The 15,822-nt window shown below is 39.9% G+C and overlaps 2 protein-coding genes across 4 annotated transcripts; one reads left to right on the top strand and one right to left on the bottom strand.

Moving 5' to 3' along the window:
* Positions 1–189: 189 nt before the first annotated feature.
* Positions 190–9,992, top strand: LOC132095131 (cyclin-Y-like protein 1). Its single transcript, XM_059499909.1, has 10 exons — positions 190–1,151; positions 5,756–5,830; positions 6,032–6,066; positions 6,157–6,257; positions 6,446–6,481; positions 6,573–6,624; positions 7,229–7,348; positions 8,333–8,499; positions 9,331–9,493; positions 9,609–9,992. The coding sequence occupies exons 1-10, from the start codon at positions 998–1,000 to the stop codon at positions 9,723–9,725; spliced, it is 1,020 nt and encodes a 339-aa protein (XP_059355892.1). The 5' UTR covers positions 190–997; the 3' UTR covers positions 9,726–9,992.
* A 1,595-nt stretch (positions 9,993–11,587) lies between these two features.
* LOC132095132 (frizzled-5-like) lies at positions 11,588–14,535 on the bottom strand. 3 transcript variants are annotated; one of them, XM_059499911.1, is made up of 3 exons: positions 14,292–14,535; positions 13,979–14,111; positions 11,588–13,884 (listed from the first exon to the last, which is right to left on the bottom strand). In XM_059499911.1, exon 3 carries the CDS (start codon positions 13,618–13,620, stop codon positions 11,842–11,844), a length of 1,779 nt encoding a protein of 592 aa, XP_059355894.1. In that variant the 5' UTR covers positions 13,621–13,884; positions 13,979–14,111; positions 14,292–14,535; the 3' UTR covers positions 11,588–11,841. The 3 variants fall into 3 exon arrangements, with proteins under 3 accessions (XP_059355894.1, XP_059355895.1, XP_059355893.1); XM_059499912.1 differs by lacking the exon at positions 13,979–14,111; XM_059499910.1 differs by having other exon boundaries at positions 13,979–14,535.
* Between the last annotated feature and the right edge of the window lie 1,287 nt (positions 14,536–15,822).

Here is a 15,822-nt window from a genome sequence, read left to right on the forward strand (position 1 = left end):
CTAGTATTCCATTTCATTCTATTCACAAAGAGGTGTGTAAAAGGGCGGGGTTTTAATCTTTGGATTGCCGGCGTGATTGACAGTTATAATCACCAATCCTTGAATAATATTTATTTTGTTTTGGTCTCTCATCCAATCGTAATTAATGGAATGTCGAAAAGGGGCGGACCCTCACCTGCGTCACTCGAAGCAGATCGCTGCTGCACTGGCCGGCGAGGAGGAGGGGAGAACAGGGGGTCGGGGGACTCTCCGACGAGACTCGCTGGACAAAATCTAATAACTCCAAGCAAACCCGGGGCTTGAATTAGGCACGTGTAAACGGACAGGACTTTATTCATCTGCTGCGTTAAAAGCTTCATTCTCTCTTGCTGCGGGCCCGAAGGCCTGAGGATTTGAGTGATTATTGGATCCAGAGTTTCAGCCAACACAGAGATCTGCACTATACATGACGGACAAATGCTTGGAAGTCTGTTCTTCAGGGGCTATTTCATCTGTTCCCGATTTGAAACTCCAAACCGGCTTAATTTTGGACACATTCGGACATTCAAATCAGAATCAGAGGGATGGTTTATCTCAGTTAGCTCGGCGGCTAATAACACGCTTATTCACAATGAATCAATATTAGCCGTTAGCAGTTAGCATGTGCGACTAATTTAAAAGAATACCTCTGTATTAAATGATCTCAGACTGATATTATCTAGTGATATGCTGTCAGTCACGTGTCATATATCCGGTTGTATTGATTGCTCGGGTGCTCAATCTTTAGGTCTTCTGTTGCACTGTCCCGTTATATGACTGGCACAGGTAGTATAATATCTCTTGAGTCTGAAACAGCAAGACAGCACAGCAGTAAATGCTGATTCTGTGTGTTTATTGCAGCCCTTCATGCCCCTTCATTTAGCTTGAGTTCATTCATTGGATCCACTGATTCTCATTTGATGACAGAAGCAGCTTAGACTAACCACCTGAGCAGGTAGAGCATTTACTGTGTATCATCATGGGAAATACAGCATCCTGCTGCGTGTCTCCCAATGGGAGCCCCAAACTACCCCGTCAGGTGGACCGTCTGGAGGACTGTCAGATCAACACAGACCTGAGCGATGACACCGGTCCATACTTGCAGCACATCAGTGACCGAGAGGTCCCCGATGGTAAGTTCTAGCAGGAGACCATGATTGCTAAGTCCTGCTGATGGAGATCAACCTTCTGGACTAACCCTGTTCAAACACACCTGAACTATCTCATTAAGTTCTTAATGTGTACTTGATAATAATACAGACATGTGTTGGAAATTAACTTTTGAGGTGGACTTCAACTAACAAAACAAAAAGTGATTCTCAATTGCACATTTTAGATGTTTCCACACATTAACCTGATTTATATTGTCTGTTTATTAGAAATAGTTTCAAAGTCTGAGTCTGAACTGGATGTGTCTGACTAGTTTCCAAAATGTGCTGTTCTGGGGTAATCTGGAACCAGATTTGTGGGCTAAATCTAGAACTTTAACCAAAATGTTGTAGGTTTGAATCCTGCAAGTGTTATTCCATGACAGCAACGGTCACCACAAAATTCTATGCTATTCCGTTCTGTTCTTTACTATACTTGTGTTTCCACATTTGTGTGGCACAGCTTCTTGAGGAACTTTACTGGTGTGATCCGATGCCTTGACCTCCTCATCGCACGGGTCGGGTTTCTGTTAAGAGCTGAACACTTTATTAAGTGCTATTGGTTTGCTCTGAAAATGGGTGGCCTATGACATTTTCGGTCTAAATAACTGAAGATATTACTAATTAGGTAAAGTTATTAATGTTATTGTAAGAAACAAGGTTTATGGAGATATTAGTAGTATTTGAGATGTGTGTGATGCCTCTTGGGATTGTTTGTTGTCTTTACTGCTGTTTATTTAGCCTGAACTATTTTACCCTCAGGGGAGATGCATATAGTCACACACACAAACACAAATAACTTCCAGTGCTGTATTTAGAGAAACATGTCTTCATCTTTGGCTTAAAGCACATATAACAGCAGTGTAAACTCCACTACTGCGGCTGCGGTTAATCCTTTATGATTGGGACATTCCAGGTCATGGTTAATTTGGAATAATGTTGGACCAGAGAATAATAAAACGATTCTAAGTTTAACTTGCAGAGACGATAAACAATGTGTAGTATTCCTGGCATCCCAGTGATGTAGATCCTGGGACAGCTGCATTCTCTCCTTATCTCACTCTCTCTTTGGGAATCTCCATGAGGCATGTTTTGTTACCTTTTGGGGCTTAGAGGTTAAGTTTGGATAAACTTAGGTTTCCTGTATTGAACTGTCTCAATATGTACAGAATCACTTCTCTGGTTTGTTATGCCAGTGTTTCCCAATCTTTCTCCATAATCAACACCAAAACAGAAGAGGGACGAAGTGTAAGAAAGACAGGCATTGCTGATATGATATTTATTTAATTTAGGACTGGTAGCACTGAAAATCAAGTTGTGAATTTTCTTTAAGTAAAACAAAATCTATCCGTTAGGTACACATACCCCTTGTTGGGAATCCCTGTGCTATGCCACACTACAAGTGTGTTCCTCCCCTCAGTGAGGAAGGCATCCCTTCCCCCAGGGGTTATTTTTGACTTTGATGGTGGGGAATGGGAGTGTCAGTTGAGTACATGAGCTCTAGAGATGTATGGAATGAATGAGTCTCAGTGGCCGTTTACACGACAATGTTTTCTGCCAAAAATGGGAAACTTTTATGCGGTTTGTCTGTTCATTTACACGACAATGGCATTTTGGGGACTGAAAACGCATATTTTTAAAATTTTTGGCCGTGTAAACGCAAATCATTTTGAAAACGTGTTGTGTATACGTTAAACTTTTTAAAAACGCAAAGGAAAAACGTTTCCATTTTTGACTACATCAATGAGATGTAAACGTAGCCTCAGTTGTTTAGCACATACACTACTGTTTAAAATTTTGGGTTATGTTTTAATGTGGAAGGAAATGAATGCTTGCTTTCAGCAAGAATATACTAAATTTATATAGCGACAGTAAGGATGACTACAAAAATTATATTTCAAACAAACTGTTGTATCACTGTTTCCACAAAAATATTAAGCAGCACAACTGTTTTCAACATTAAGAAAGAAATATATATATATACTGTATACATTCAACAGAAAACAGCCTCAGTGAGCACTGACATATTTCAAAAGCATTAAATATTCTTAGAACCGCAAAATTTGAATTATGTATGCTAAAGAGATACAAAAAAAAAAAACAATAATACAAAACAGAGAGAGTGAGTGACTGGTCTTTCTTTCTGTATTCCGTTCCCACAGAAGTCACACAGGTTTGGAGCAGCATGAGTACGAGTAAATGACGACAGAACTGTTAGTTTTTATTAAACTAATCCTTTAAAGCAATAATTCATGGGAGGTCATTACGTGGCTTTTACCACAGTTAAGGAGTGTTCTTATGCACTAAGTCAGGTGGAGTAAAATCACTATAACACACGGCCTCAAGATTTTTATCTAATCTTTATGTGCAATCCACTAAGAAATAACGCATTTGTATTTGCCAGCAGTGTGACATTAGCTTTTTGTTTTATCACTGAGTTAGCGAACGTATAATTGGCTGTAGTTTGCCACCCTTGGACTAAAGCTGCTTTGTCACCAGGCGTTCCTGCACCTCCCTATTGGTCAGCATTCTCTCTCACCCATGTCCATCGATCTCTCAGGGGAAGGAATCTGGGCCTCAGTTCCAACAAGAGTTTGGTTGAGAAATAAGTCTTCAGGTTTGCCCAATTAATTTGGACTTGTCATTCTCACTTTGCCATGCCATTGGTATCCTCGGGTAGGAAATGACTGTGAATTTTTGTGTTGAAGAAAGATATAAAGACTGGTACTGCCAGGCTCTGAGGTTTTCATTTATTAGAGTACATGTATGGATGTACTTAAATTTTGTCTTTTAGAAATTATCTGCAATTTGCACTGACTATTTTTTAACATGAAGGTGTATTGCAGCAAGAACAGGGTCTACGAGTGACATTTTGATAGATATCTTCGCCATTAAACAGAATCAGTTTGTTATTAATTTAACTAGCTATAAACTTTCTTTATAAACTTTACTATTTATAACTAACTTTAACTGCTGTTGTTTCATAGCTATTGAGCAGCCAGAAAAAAAAAATATGCCAATGCCTACTTGTGGGCACAGTGACTCTTTGGTAATGCTATGAATGCTACATGCATTGTGATTTGCCTTGTGATCGCTTGTACATTTAGGGCCAAAGACTGTAAAGTAAAATCATCCAAAGCTGGGTACCCTGAACTTCCTCAAGAATTCTTCTGTCCTGCACCTGCATTACACCTCCTGCCAGTTTTCTAGCTCCCATGACATGGTTGCAGCTGTCCAAACATCTCCTTGGAGTGTGTTTACTGTACAACTTAGCAGCACTGGCACAAATCTTTTGACCCTGTCGCCATGTAATTCCAGAAGAATGTCTCTTCATTGGCTGATGTAGACACCTTTCAGTGAATTGGCCTGGGCAATATACTCAATACTTGTGTTCTGAACAACACTTGGGGTAGAATATTTGGACATCTTATAGCTGTAGACTTAAAACCGTTTTCAAACTCATCTCCCAGTGGATTCAGTAATGTGTAGTAAGGTCCGTTTTGATCCGTTAGCATTGCCTCTGTGGCACATGGCGGTGTGGGAGGAGCTCAGGATGTGAGCTTGCGTTGTTCTGTTGCAGTGCCCATACAATAGGCTTATTGTGCCCCCACTCCTCTCACTCCTGTGGCCAGAGCGGGTAGCAGCATGCCCCTGCCAATCAGTTTGAGCGCTCAGAGCAGGACAACATACCACCTTATCTCCCTTGTAGGGGGGTTGTTTCTGTAGAAAGATGAATATTTATTCTGTTGGACAGCTGAAGGATTATGTATGTCACCACCGGTGCACTTCTAGATCTTTTTTTTTTTTTTTTACATTTATTCTTGGCTTTGCCTTGTTATTGGGCAAATATAATGAACAGGAAAAATTGAATATTATGCTATACTAGAAGTACACTAAGGATGCATTAAAGTGACAGTAAACACATTTTAAAACGTTTCTACATCAAATGAGTGTTGTTGTTTTTTTGTTTTGTTTTTAAGATTGATAATAAGAAATATTTATTGAGCCACAAATCAGCATATTAAATTTCTGAAGGATCATGTCGCACTGAAGACTGTAGTTATGGCTGCAAAAAAAAAAAATTCAGCTTTTCCATCATAGGAATAATTAACATTTAAAAAAATATAATAACATTTCATAATTATACTGTTTTTACTGTATTTGTGATCAAATAAATGCAATCTTGTTGAGCAAAAAAGACATTAGACACATGAACAGTAAAAATGTATTAACCCCAAACTTTTGAAAACTGCAAATGGTATTGTGTATGTAAAATATGTGAAATGTTAACACTTAAGTACATACCACCCATTCTTTTTTTATTTTATTTTTTACTTATTTTGTGCCTTTTTTGTGTGTGTGTGCCTTTTTTAGTATAGGACAGTGTAGAAGGGACAGGGAGTGAAGTGGGATTGGGAAAGGCCCTCGAGCAAGGATTTGAACTCGGGATGCCTATAGCGCAATGGCGCACTATATGTCGGCGTATTTTCCCCCCTGACCATACCACCAGTTCTTGGATGTTTATTTGCCTGTTGTTTGTAATTATGGCCTTATGTTGTTGATTGATTGACTGATTATCTGTCTTCTAGATTTGGCTTTAGAGTCGAACCCATCAGATCATGCCCGTGCCAGCACAATCTTCCTTAGCAAGTCACAGACAGATGGTGAGTGTTTCCAAAAATTGCTCACTCATCTTATGAGTTAATCATTTCATTTTACTTCCTTGTTAGTAGCTGCATATTAACTAGTGTCCTAACCCATACTGTTCATAGCTGGAAAGACACTTTGGTAAATGGCCACTGGTACAGCTTGACGATATTTGATGAAGAAATGTTTAACGACAAAACCCCTACCTTTCTTTTCAGTACGGGACAGGAGGAAAAGCAATCACATAAACCACGTGAGTGAATGAGTTTTGGAGTTCGTTTTGGAGTTGTGCTTGGTTATAAGGAAAGTCTGCAAGCGTATTAAAAGTTGGTCCTTTCTGAAGGTCTCACCTGGTCTGCTTTCAAAGAAGTACAGCTCCTGCTCTACGATATTCATTGATGACAGTACAGTCAGTCAGCCCAACCTGAAAAGCACAATCAAATGGTCAGTGAAGTTCATTGTTATTTTCATACTTTTTTAGAACTCCTTCTACAGTACTGTTTATAGTAAAATATATACACATTATTGGGTACATACCATTGAATGCATGTAAAAATAATTGGAGGGCTGTTGGTTGTGTTTTATTATGCTTTGTTTTTTATGTTGACCACCTTTCTGCTCTCTGTTTCCAGTGTCACATTAGCAATATATTATCACATTAAAAACAGGTACGTTTTATTAGGTTCTTTTCCACAAGCATCATTTGACCTCAATTTTGAAAAGGTTTTGCATATAAAAAGTGTTTTATTTTTATTTCAGGGACTCCGATAGGTCATTGGACATCTTTGATGAAAAAATGCACCCCCTATCTGTAAGTTAACCCCTTCTTTTTCTTTTTTTCAATAACATCTGCAGCTGCCAGACAACTGCACATTTTATAGTCACTATTTGGTTTTGTTCAGACAGGCTGCAATATCTATCTTTTGTGTGTGTGTGTGTGTGTGTGTGTGTGTGTGTGTGTGTGTGTGTGTGTGTGTGTGTGTGTGTGTGTGTGTGTGTGTGTGTGTGTGTGTGTGCATTAAATCGGTTTAGCTGTTTAGCCTGAGTAGCAAAAATGTTATGCAATCCGATTTGTACATTTGATCTGATTCATATGTGGTTTAAAATCCATTTGAAATGGATTTTTGGAAAAGCATTTGTGAACAGTCAGTTCTTCTCAGTTTGTTATTTGGGACTTGACATATAACATACACTCTGTGAGAAGTCAGTTATTATTCTCGATCCTAGCCCATATAGTTAGCTTATGTTCTCCCACTTGCCACAATAACAGGGAGGGACTCTTTGTTATAGTAGAAGGCCGCAGGTCTCTTGGTATTATACTGACATTACTAATGAACATAACACTTATATTAATTGAAACACATTTGAGCTTGAACATATTAGTATATAATGTGTATGAATGCTTCCTTTGGCAGAGGGAGCAGGTTCCTGATGATTACTCCCGCACAGACCCCGAACACAAACTCATCTATCGATTCGTCCGGACACTGTTCAGCGCTGCACAGCTCACAGCCGAGTGTGCAATCGTCACTCTGGTAAGAGAATAGCAGCCTTTCTTACTGGTCTGGTCCACTTTCTGTTTATTCTGTACAATAGCAAACAGCAGTGGCTTTGGTTTTTGATGGAAGTGCTGAGGTACAGTTTCCTGATGTCCACTAGAGGACAGTAGAGCACCAGAGAATGGATCTTCATGTGTTTGTTTAACTGGTGTCCACAACCACAAAACAACCGATTATTTACAAACAAATATTGTGATAAAACTTTGTACAGTAAGGTTCAGTTGTTATAATTAGTTATTAGGAATCATGAACAAACAACAAAAATGTTTTTACAGCATTTATTAATAAAGGTTAACACTAGATTAGAAATATTATTTTGTTCATTGTTTATTCAGATTCGTTTCTGATACATGAACTAATGTTCATTAAACAACATTATATAATGAGTTTATACACGCTATCGTTCAGGAGTTTGGGCTCAGTAGGTTTTATTTATTTCATGGTTTTTAACTTGCGGTAAGGATGCATCAAGTTGATCAAAAAGTCACAGTAAAGATTATAATACTGAAGACTACTATTTTAAATAAATGCTTTTCTTTACAATGTTCTATTCCCAAAAACAAATCAAAGAAGCACAAAAAGTAAAAAAATAAAAATAAATATATATATATATATATATATAATATATATATATAATATATATATATTTTTTTTTTTACTTTCGTTTCAAACCAGCATATTAGAATGATTTCTGACAGATCATGTGATGCTGAAAAGTTCTATTTATTAATATTATTATAAACTCATTCTGTTTTTCTTCCTGAAATTAATAGATGCTGTAAAAGTATTATCAATTGTTATTTCTTAAGTATTGCATCAGCTTATGTTATTGAACTAAATGGAATTGAAAATATTTTCCAGTTTGTTAATTCTTATTTGCACATGATAATAGATATCTATTGTTTATCGCAAGTCGCGTTTGTAAGAAGCATCTTTTGAAAACAACGGTCTTTGCTGCAGGTATATTTGGAGAGGCTGTTGACGTATGCCGAGCTGGACATTTGCCCATCTAACTGGAAGAGGGTTGTTCTGGGAGCCATCCTACTGGCCTCAAAAGTCTGGGACGATCAGGCTGTGTGGAACGTCGACTACTGTCAGATCCTCAAAGACATCACTGTTGAGGACATGTGAGTGAGATGATCTAGTCACTGTCCGTGCTGCTGAAATGTTACAGTCGAAATAATCCAGATCAAAACCTCTTGATGTGATACATCAACACACCATCAAAAATCCAATATGTGCTGCAGTCAGGAGACAGTACTGCGTGTCACTTCACTCCCCTGCCAACCTATTCCAGACTACAACTCATACAGACCTCACAACTTCCCATATCCCTTGGAACATATGGCACGATTTTCAAATAAATGAAGCCACACACTTCAAAACCTTGTTTTTTTTGTTTGTTCTCGTGTCTCAATATCCATATAAATGACACAGACAGGGTTTGTGTGTGTACGTGTCTGTTCTACCTGATTGTGTATGTTAAAGGCCATGTCCTCTCCTCTCTGCCCCTTCGCTCTATTTTCATCCCTTTCATTGAAGCTGTCTTTGTGAGCCTCTGGGCTGGCGGGCTTCAAGTGCTCTCAGACTCCTCTAGAATGGTCCAGGCTCTCGTCCACTCCATTTGTTGCCCCTAGCGACTGAACCGCCTCCCCCCACCGTCCCCCCCCCCCTCCCCCCCTCTCACAACACCACCCATACCAACCTGCACCTAATGTCTGCTTTTCCCAAAACAGTCAGGTGACACGGTGACAGTGCTCTTAGACAGAGCAGAGAAACTCTAGGATGGTTTGGGAGTGTAAAAGATTTTAAATATTACAATTATAATAAAGTAGTGGGAAAAACAGCATTAACATATATGTATGTGTATGTATATGTATCACACACACACACACACAATTATATTCAGCAAGGGTGTTTTGAATTAATAACAGTAGTGACACAATTCATTTATTCAGGAATGAGATGGAAAGGCACTTTCTGGAGCTGCTACAGTTTAACATCAATGTGCCGGCCAGTGTCTACGCCAAGTATTACTTTGACCTGCGCTCTTTAGCAGATGACAACAACCTGAGCTTTCCTTTGGAGCCATTGAGCAACGAACGAGCGCAGAAATTAGAGGTGGGCAGCAGACCTAAAAAATGTGTTTACTCATTTTTGAATGTAAAGCCATGCTTCTTTTTCTAATGGGTCAATTTATTTGCAAAAATTCTCATTTAATTTCTTTCCTTTAAAGGCTATCTCAAGACTATGTGAGGATAAGTACAAGGATCTGAGCAGAGTTGCCATGAGGAGATCTTTCAGCGCAGACAACCTAGTGGGCATCCGCAGATCCCATGCCGTTCTTTCTTAGAGATTTTTTCTAGGAACCGTGGCCACTCCCAGATGAAGCTCAATGGAAAATACATTTTCTTTTCCTCCGCCTTTGGCGACGTTCCGCCGGTTGAAAGATCCTACAACTTACCCAACCAATGCAGAACAACATAGAGACAAAAACAGACTAAATGGTTTCTTTTGTTTTTTTTTCTTGCTTACTATGTAGGCTTCTAGCTGTGAACTGTCAGTTTTTAATTGAAATCATTTGCAGATGGAGTATTTTAAATAAACGCTAATCATGTAACACGTCTGAATTCATGTTTGAAGAATGTTTTACAAGGTCAGTTGTCAAAATGGTTGTTTGTGTTTTTGTCAGATTACACTGAAAAATTAATCCAGGGATTTTAACACTTACATCTCTTTCACGATTAGGGCTAGTTAACTTTTTTCAAAACAAATATGGTTCTAACAGTGTAAATGAAAATATGAATAAAGTGTCGGTTATATAATCTGAAATTGGTAGCATTCTACTAACAAAACATTACAAAGTTAAAAAATTGTTTTTTAGATCAGTGGGGTGAACAGTTTTTTTTTCTCTCTCTCTCTCTCTCTCTCTATCCAGAGCAGCAGTACAAATAAAACCACAATAAATGATGGACCAAACGTTTGACTTGCCAGTTCACAAATTGCTCCTCACTTTTATTCTCTACCAATAAGAGAAACAAAAGAAACATGTAAAATACACTTTTTATAAATATCTAAGAATCTCTTTAAAATTGAAGCACTGTATTTCATATCTTTTACAAAACATATATACAGAGGTGCAGTCTGGACTCTTAAAAGGACATGTCTTCTACAATATTTACATATGAATAAAGCCAAACGAGTATGTACACACAACCAGACATGCAGCAAAATCATGAGGCATTTTAAAAGACTACACAGGAAAAGTTATTTTCTACAACTCAGAGAGTAAAAAGTAGCCAAACAATGCTTAAACTTACAGCTTAATGCTCCACTGAAAGATTTCACACAGATCTACAAAAAAAAAAGTGTTTACAGATTCTGTCTGCTAAAAGTGCATATCCAACACTGGTTTTCTGATTCAAAACACAAATAAGGTGAAATGACAAAACAACCAAAGACTGGATAATGAGGCTTTACAAGGAAATGAACAAACCAAAAGTAATGATGTTGTTCCACTTTGTTTTGAAACCAGTTCATATTTGGCCAACTACTCAACAATCCTAGGCTGCTGGTTAACACCTAAACCTCATGAAAGTTGGACACTGACCACAAGAGGGGAGTCAAGCTCACACCATAGACCTACAGATTCTTCAAACAACTCTATAGATGGTACATTCAGATCCCTATCACTGCCCAATAGATGCTTACAAACGATCTATTATCAGTGGAGAGACAGCTTTGAATCACACAAGCTGTTAAGTGGTTGTTGAGGGACACTGAAGAACATTCGGTCAGCATTAACCTGTGCAGAAATGCCTGCAATAACTTTAAGTGAATGTGAACGGCTTCTTTACTAGACCTCCACTTGCACGATATAAGATGAAAAAGTGTTGTTCTTTGTGACAGAGAACGCATGAAGCACCCATTTACATCCTACGTCCAAATTTGTAAATTAGAAGCCTGGAGACCATATTTAAAATGATCCTACTGACATCCTGTAAAATGCTGATAAAGTGACAAACACAGCAGAGCGACTGTAATCTGAGAAATCACAAAGTTCTTGAATAGCATTATTTACAAGAATACACAAATAAATAAAATCTCTCCACAACCCCTTCAATTTGTCTTGACTCATATCAAGTATTAACCTTCTGAGATCTTTTTTCCATCATTTACGATCTAAAAAACATAGAAGATGATGAAACCTAGAGATAATCTTTTCCTCACAAAGTATCAGCATGTTCATTGCTTTGCAAATTGGACCAGTGAATGAGAAGAGCTTGACTACAATGAAACAACCAATAGTCTGTTGAAATCCTTCATAATGTATTTGTTCCGTCCATCCTATCCAGTGATGTTGGTCGAATATACACCTGCTCATTCAGAGTCATGACCTGCACACTTCATACGTCACTCATTTGACAGCTGTAGGGTTTATAAAGGACAAGGGCTTTCTGGGCCAATGCTCAGACATGTGATGAAGGTGCTGATTTGTGATAGGTCCCAGTGGGTGCCGTTCCGGCTCGGGCTGTGAGAGCGGTGCTGGCCTCGCTGTACATGGACGAACCTGATACAGGTGGCTTCTGTGTCCTACAGGGGAGGTACCGCGCCACAAAGCGTCTCCAGGACTCCAGAGTCTTCCCGGACCAGATCCAAACACCTGAGGTAATGCCTACTACAAGACACATGAAGTATTTCAGCATGAAGACAGCGTAGTCCGGCCCCACGCCGAGCTGCTGGCGCTCGGACGGGCAAGAACAGGCAAGTGCCCGCTCCCAACCTGGCCTGTAATGTTGCTCATACACCAGGCAAGCCACCACAATAGTTGCGGGCACGGTGTAAAGGACGGTGAAGAGCCCAATCCGGATCATTAACTTCTCCAGCTTGTCCGTCTTAGTGCCGCCCTGTTTAATAACGCTACGGATCCGGAAGAGTGAAACGAATCCGGCCAGAAGGAAGAGGGAGCCAGTGAAGAGGTATACGACCAGTGGTGCCAATACAAAGCCACGTAGGCTCTCCAAACTCTGGTTGCCGACGTAACAGATCCCAGCCACGGGGTCACCATCCACCGAACTCAAAGCCAGAACAGCGATGGACTTGACACTAGGGACGAGCCAAGCAGCAAGGTGGAAGTACTGCGAGTAACCCGCGATGGCCTCGTTCCCCCATTTCATTCCTGCCGCCAGGAACCAGGTGAAGGAAAGCACCACCCACCAGATGGAGCTGGCCATTCCAAAAAAATATATGAGCAGGAAAACTAGGGTGCAAAGGGCTGGACCCGTGGTGTCATAGAGGATGTGCTGTTGGTTGCCGGAGCCCTCGCAAGCTACCCGCTCATGGCCCGCAAGCAGTCGCACGATGTACCCCAGCGACACAAACAGATAACAAGCAGCCAGGAAGATAATCGGCCGCTCTGGATATTTGAAACGCTCCATGTCTATGAGGAAAGTGGCCACGGTGGTGAGTGTTGAGACAAAGCACAGCACCGACCAAAGGCCAATCCAGAAGGTTGTGAAGGCACGCTCATCCAGTGAAAAGTAGGGCTGGTGGCAAGGCATAGCGCAATTGGGTAGAGAGCTGGTATGTACCCGGTTATGAAGAGGATGTGCATCCTGCTTAATTGCCACTAAGGGGTTTCGACAATGACACTCATGGTCACACTTCTGCGGCAGAGAAGATTTTGCAGTGGCTCTATGTCTTGGTGTTCCTTTGGGAGTGGGTTTGGGGAAAGGAGGTGATAGAGTTGTGGTCTCACTGCTGTTCATGTCCATACAAAGCCGATCGGTGTCACCCAGCATAGGCAGCTGCTCGCAACTCATCCGCTCCGGCCACTCAAACCCATACTGGATCATGAGGGGGGAGCAACCCCTCTTAGCCCTCTCGCACACAGACCTGCACGGTGGCAGAGGCTTTTTGTAGTCCTGAAGACATATTGGGGTGTACATACTGCACAGGAAGAAAAGCAAGTCCGGGGAGCAACGGATACGGACAAGTGGCCAAAACTGGTGCACTTCCAAGCCAACTTCATCCTGGGTGTCATGATTGAACTGGTTGGGCATGTAGGTGTGATTGTATCCAATCCCTTTGCACATCGGTACAGTGATGGGCTCGCACACTATATCCTTAGAGGCGGCATCGCCAAGCTGAGACAGTTGCAACAGCAGCAGAACGTGAAGCCAAAATCCGACCAGGTGCATCCCTGAGGTCTCCATGGTGAAATGATACTTATCTGCCGGTTTCCCCATACTGGAAAACTATGAATTTCAGTTCTTGAGTATTTTCTCAGCTCAGGTTTTCCCCTTCCTTCCTTTTTTTTCTTTTCTTTTTTCTTTCAATTTATGGCTGCGTTTCGGAAAGACGAAATCCCAAAAGGAAACCTTAATTGCTCCAGCAGCATGTCCACAGTCCGCAAGGTTGTAAATCACAGTGAAGTTTCATTCCAGATCCCGAGCGCACTTTCTTCCAACTGTGTGAGTGCATTTCATACAGACCATGGTCCTAAACACGGGCTGAAAGAGTAAGAGAACAACTACAGTTAAATCAAACAATAGCTTAATAATTCTACAGAAAATCATAAACATAGAATTGAGCGTCAGAACGTACCATGGAAAAGCACGCGCATCCGTGGACTAAACGGTCAATCATTCACCGAGTAAACTGTGTTAAGGTCGAAAGTTCATTTCCCGCGGATACATTGTGGCAAAGTAACATTTTAAGCGTCGGTTTCCTTTCTGATCTGCTTTAAATTCCACATGGCAGGTGAATGTATCCGATGAATGCAATCCGGCGGATTCACAACAAAAAAAGACGCCGAAAAATCGAGAAAAAATTAAGAGATAGATACCTAACATCCAAAAATAAATTCGTTTTTTAAAGTATAATAAGGGTGGATAATATAAAAAAATAAATAAATCACCTTTCGCATTAGTGCTCAGAGCAACAGGTTTCAGGTGCTTCCTGCCATTTCTTTCAGTGTGTTTCCTAGCAGTCCATTAGAGTCCTTTCACGCACTTTACCAGGTTTAAACTGCACAATTCCACGCCAAACTCTTCTACTAGTTTGTCGAAACCGTATTTTGTTTCTGTGTAGCAGAGCGTGTGTTCCCTCTGTTGGCTGCGGAGCCAGTAATTACTCCGTAGAGGTTCAGTGGAGTGAAAATACTCCACCCGCAATGACACGCCCACGACTTTCAGGCCCCAACCCCTTTTTCACCAGGGGCCACTGACAGTCATCTGTGTGGAAAAATGGCCCCATTTATCTATCTATGAAACTAATATATATATATATAGATAGATAGATAGATAGATAGATAGATAGATAGATAGATAGATAGATAGATAGATAGATAGATAGATAGATAGATAGATAGATATTTCTGTTTTTTGGTGTAACAGGTACCGTCATTCATATTATTGTATGAAATTAAGCTTTCAATCATTTAAGTCCTGATTAGAAAAATAGCTGAACAAATAAACAAAATGAAACTTTGTGTTAGTTAAAAAAAATCACTGGGAAGATGCCACATGTTACTCATCTAACTGTAATGAGGATGTTTAAATTAGTCAGTGGAGATTTTTTATTGGGTGGGGGGGGTGGGGGGGGCACTAGTGGTGAGTGTGTTGATGTGTTTGTGCTTGACTATGAAAAGACCTTGAGTTTCTTGTGCAAGTGTATCCTGTATTACGTTCGTGTTTACTCTCTGGGCCCATTCAGGACAGACGGAGCTGTGCAAACACTCAGATAATGACTCCTAACGCAAGCTTAATCACTCACGCCTCGACGAGACAAAGACAGCAGCGGAGAGGAGCACCTTGACACATTGATGCTCTGTTTGCGAACAGCTAGTGTGCACTAGGATGTTATCTCTAGGTCAGAGTTCAGAGGTTGTTTGGATTTTTGTGATGTTTGGAATCATCAACCAAATAAAACGAGTCCAAATAAGGTGGTGTTTGTTTTTGTCCTGTTTTGTGGTAAAGCACTGAACCTACAGCTGTGAATCTGAGTGAGTCATTTTTGGATCTATGATTCTGTAAATAATTTAAACACTTGATGTTATCTTTATAAATATATAAGTATAAAGATATAAATATCTATAGTTAGAATTAACTATAGAAATAAAAATATTACTTGAAAAACCTGAAAATTAAATATGCTAAAATAGCTGATATACTAAAATGACTAAAACAGAAATAAAAAATAAAGTTAAATAGAAATATAAAAACGTATAAACCATTTAATCATTTAAACTGTAGGGGAATTTACAGTTAAAACCCAAGGACCAGATATTTGGCAATGAAGACCAGGAGTCAGAGATGAGTTCAATTAATAATAATAATTTTACTTGAAGAAAATAGTTTGCAATTTCATCAGCAGAAGTCAGCTTCAATACTCTCGACGGAGTTCGTAGGCTGCCCCGTACAACTCAAAATCAATCACAGTTATACCCT

This window comes from Carassius carassius, chromosome 19, assembly GCF_963082965.1.
Source record: "Carassius carassius chromosome 19, fCarCar2.1, whole genome shotgun sequence".
Taxonomy (NCBI): Eukaryota; Metazoa; Chordata; class Actinopteri; order Cypriniformes; family Cyprinidae; genus Carassius; species Carassius carassius.

Coding starts and splice junctions, on each gene's coding strand:
- LOC132095131 (XM_059499909.1), top strand. CDS start 998: ATGGGAAATACAGCATCCTGCTGCGTGTCTCCCAATGGGAGCCCCAAA. Junction 5,831..6,031: donor TAGCAAGTCACAGACAGATG/GTGAGTGTTTCC, acceptor CTTTCTTTTCAG/TACGGGACAGGAGGAAAAGC. Junction 6,067..6,156: donor AAAGCAATCACATAAACCAC/GTGAGTGAATGA, acceptor TCCTTTCTGAAG/GTCTCACCTGGTCTGCTTTC.
- LOC132095132 (XM_059499912.1), bottom strand. CDS start 13,620: ATGGGGAAACCGGCAGATAAGTATCATTTCACCATGGAGACCTCAGGG.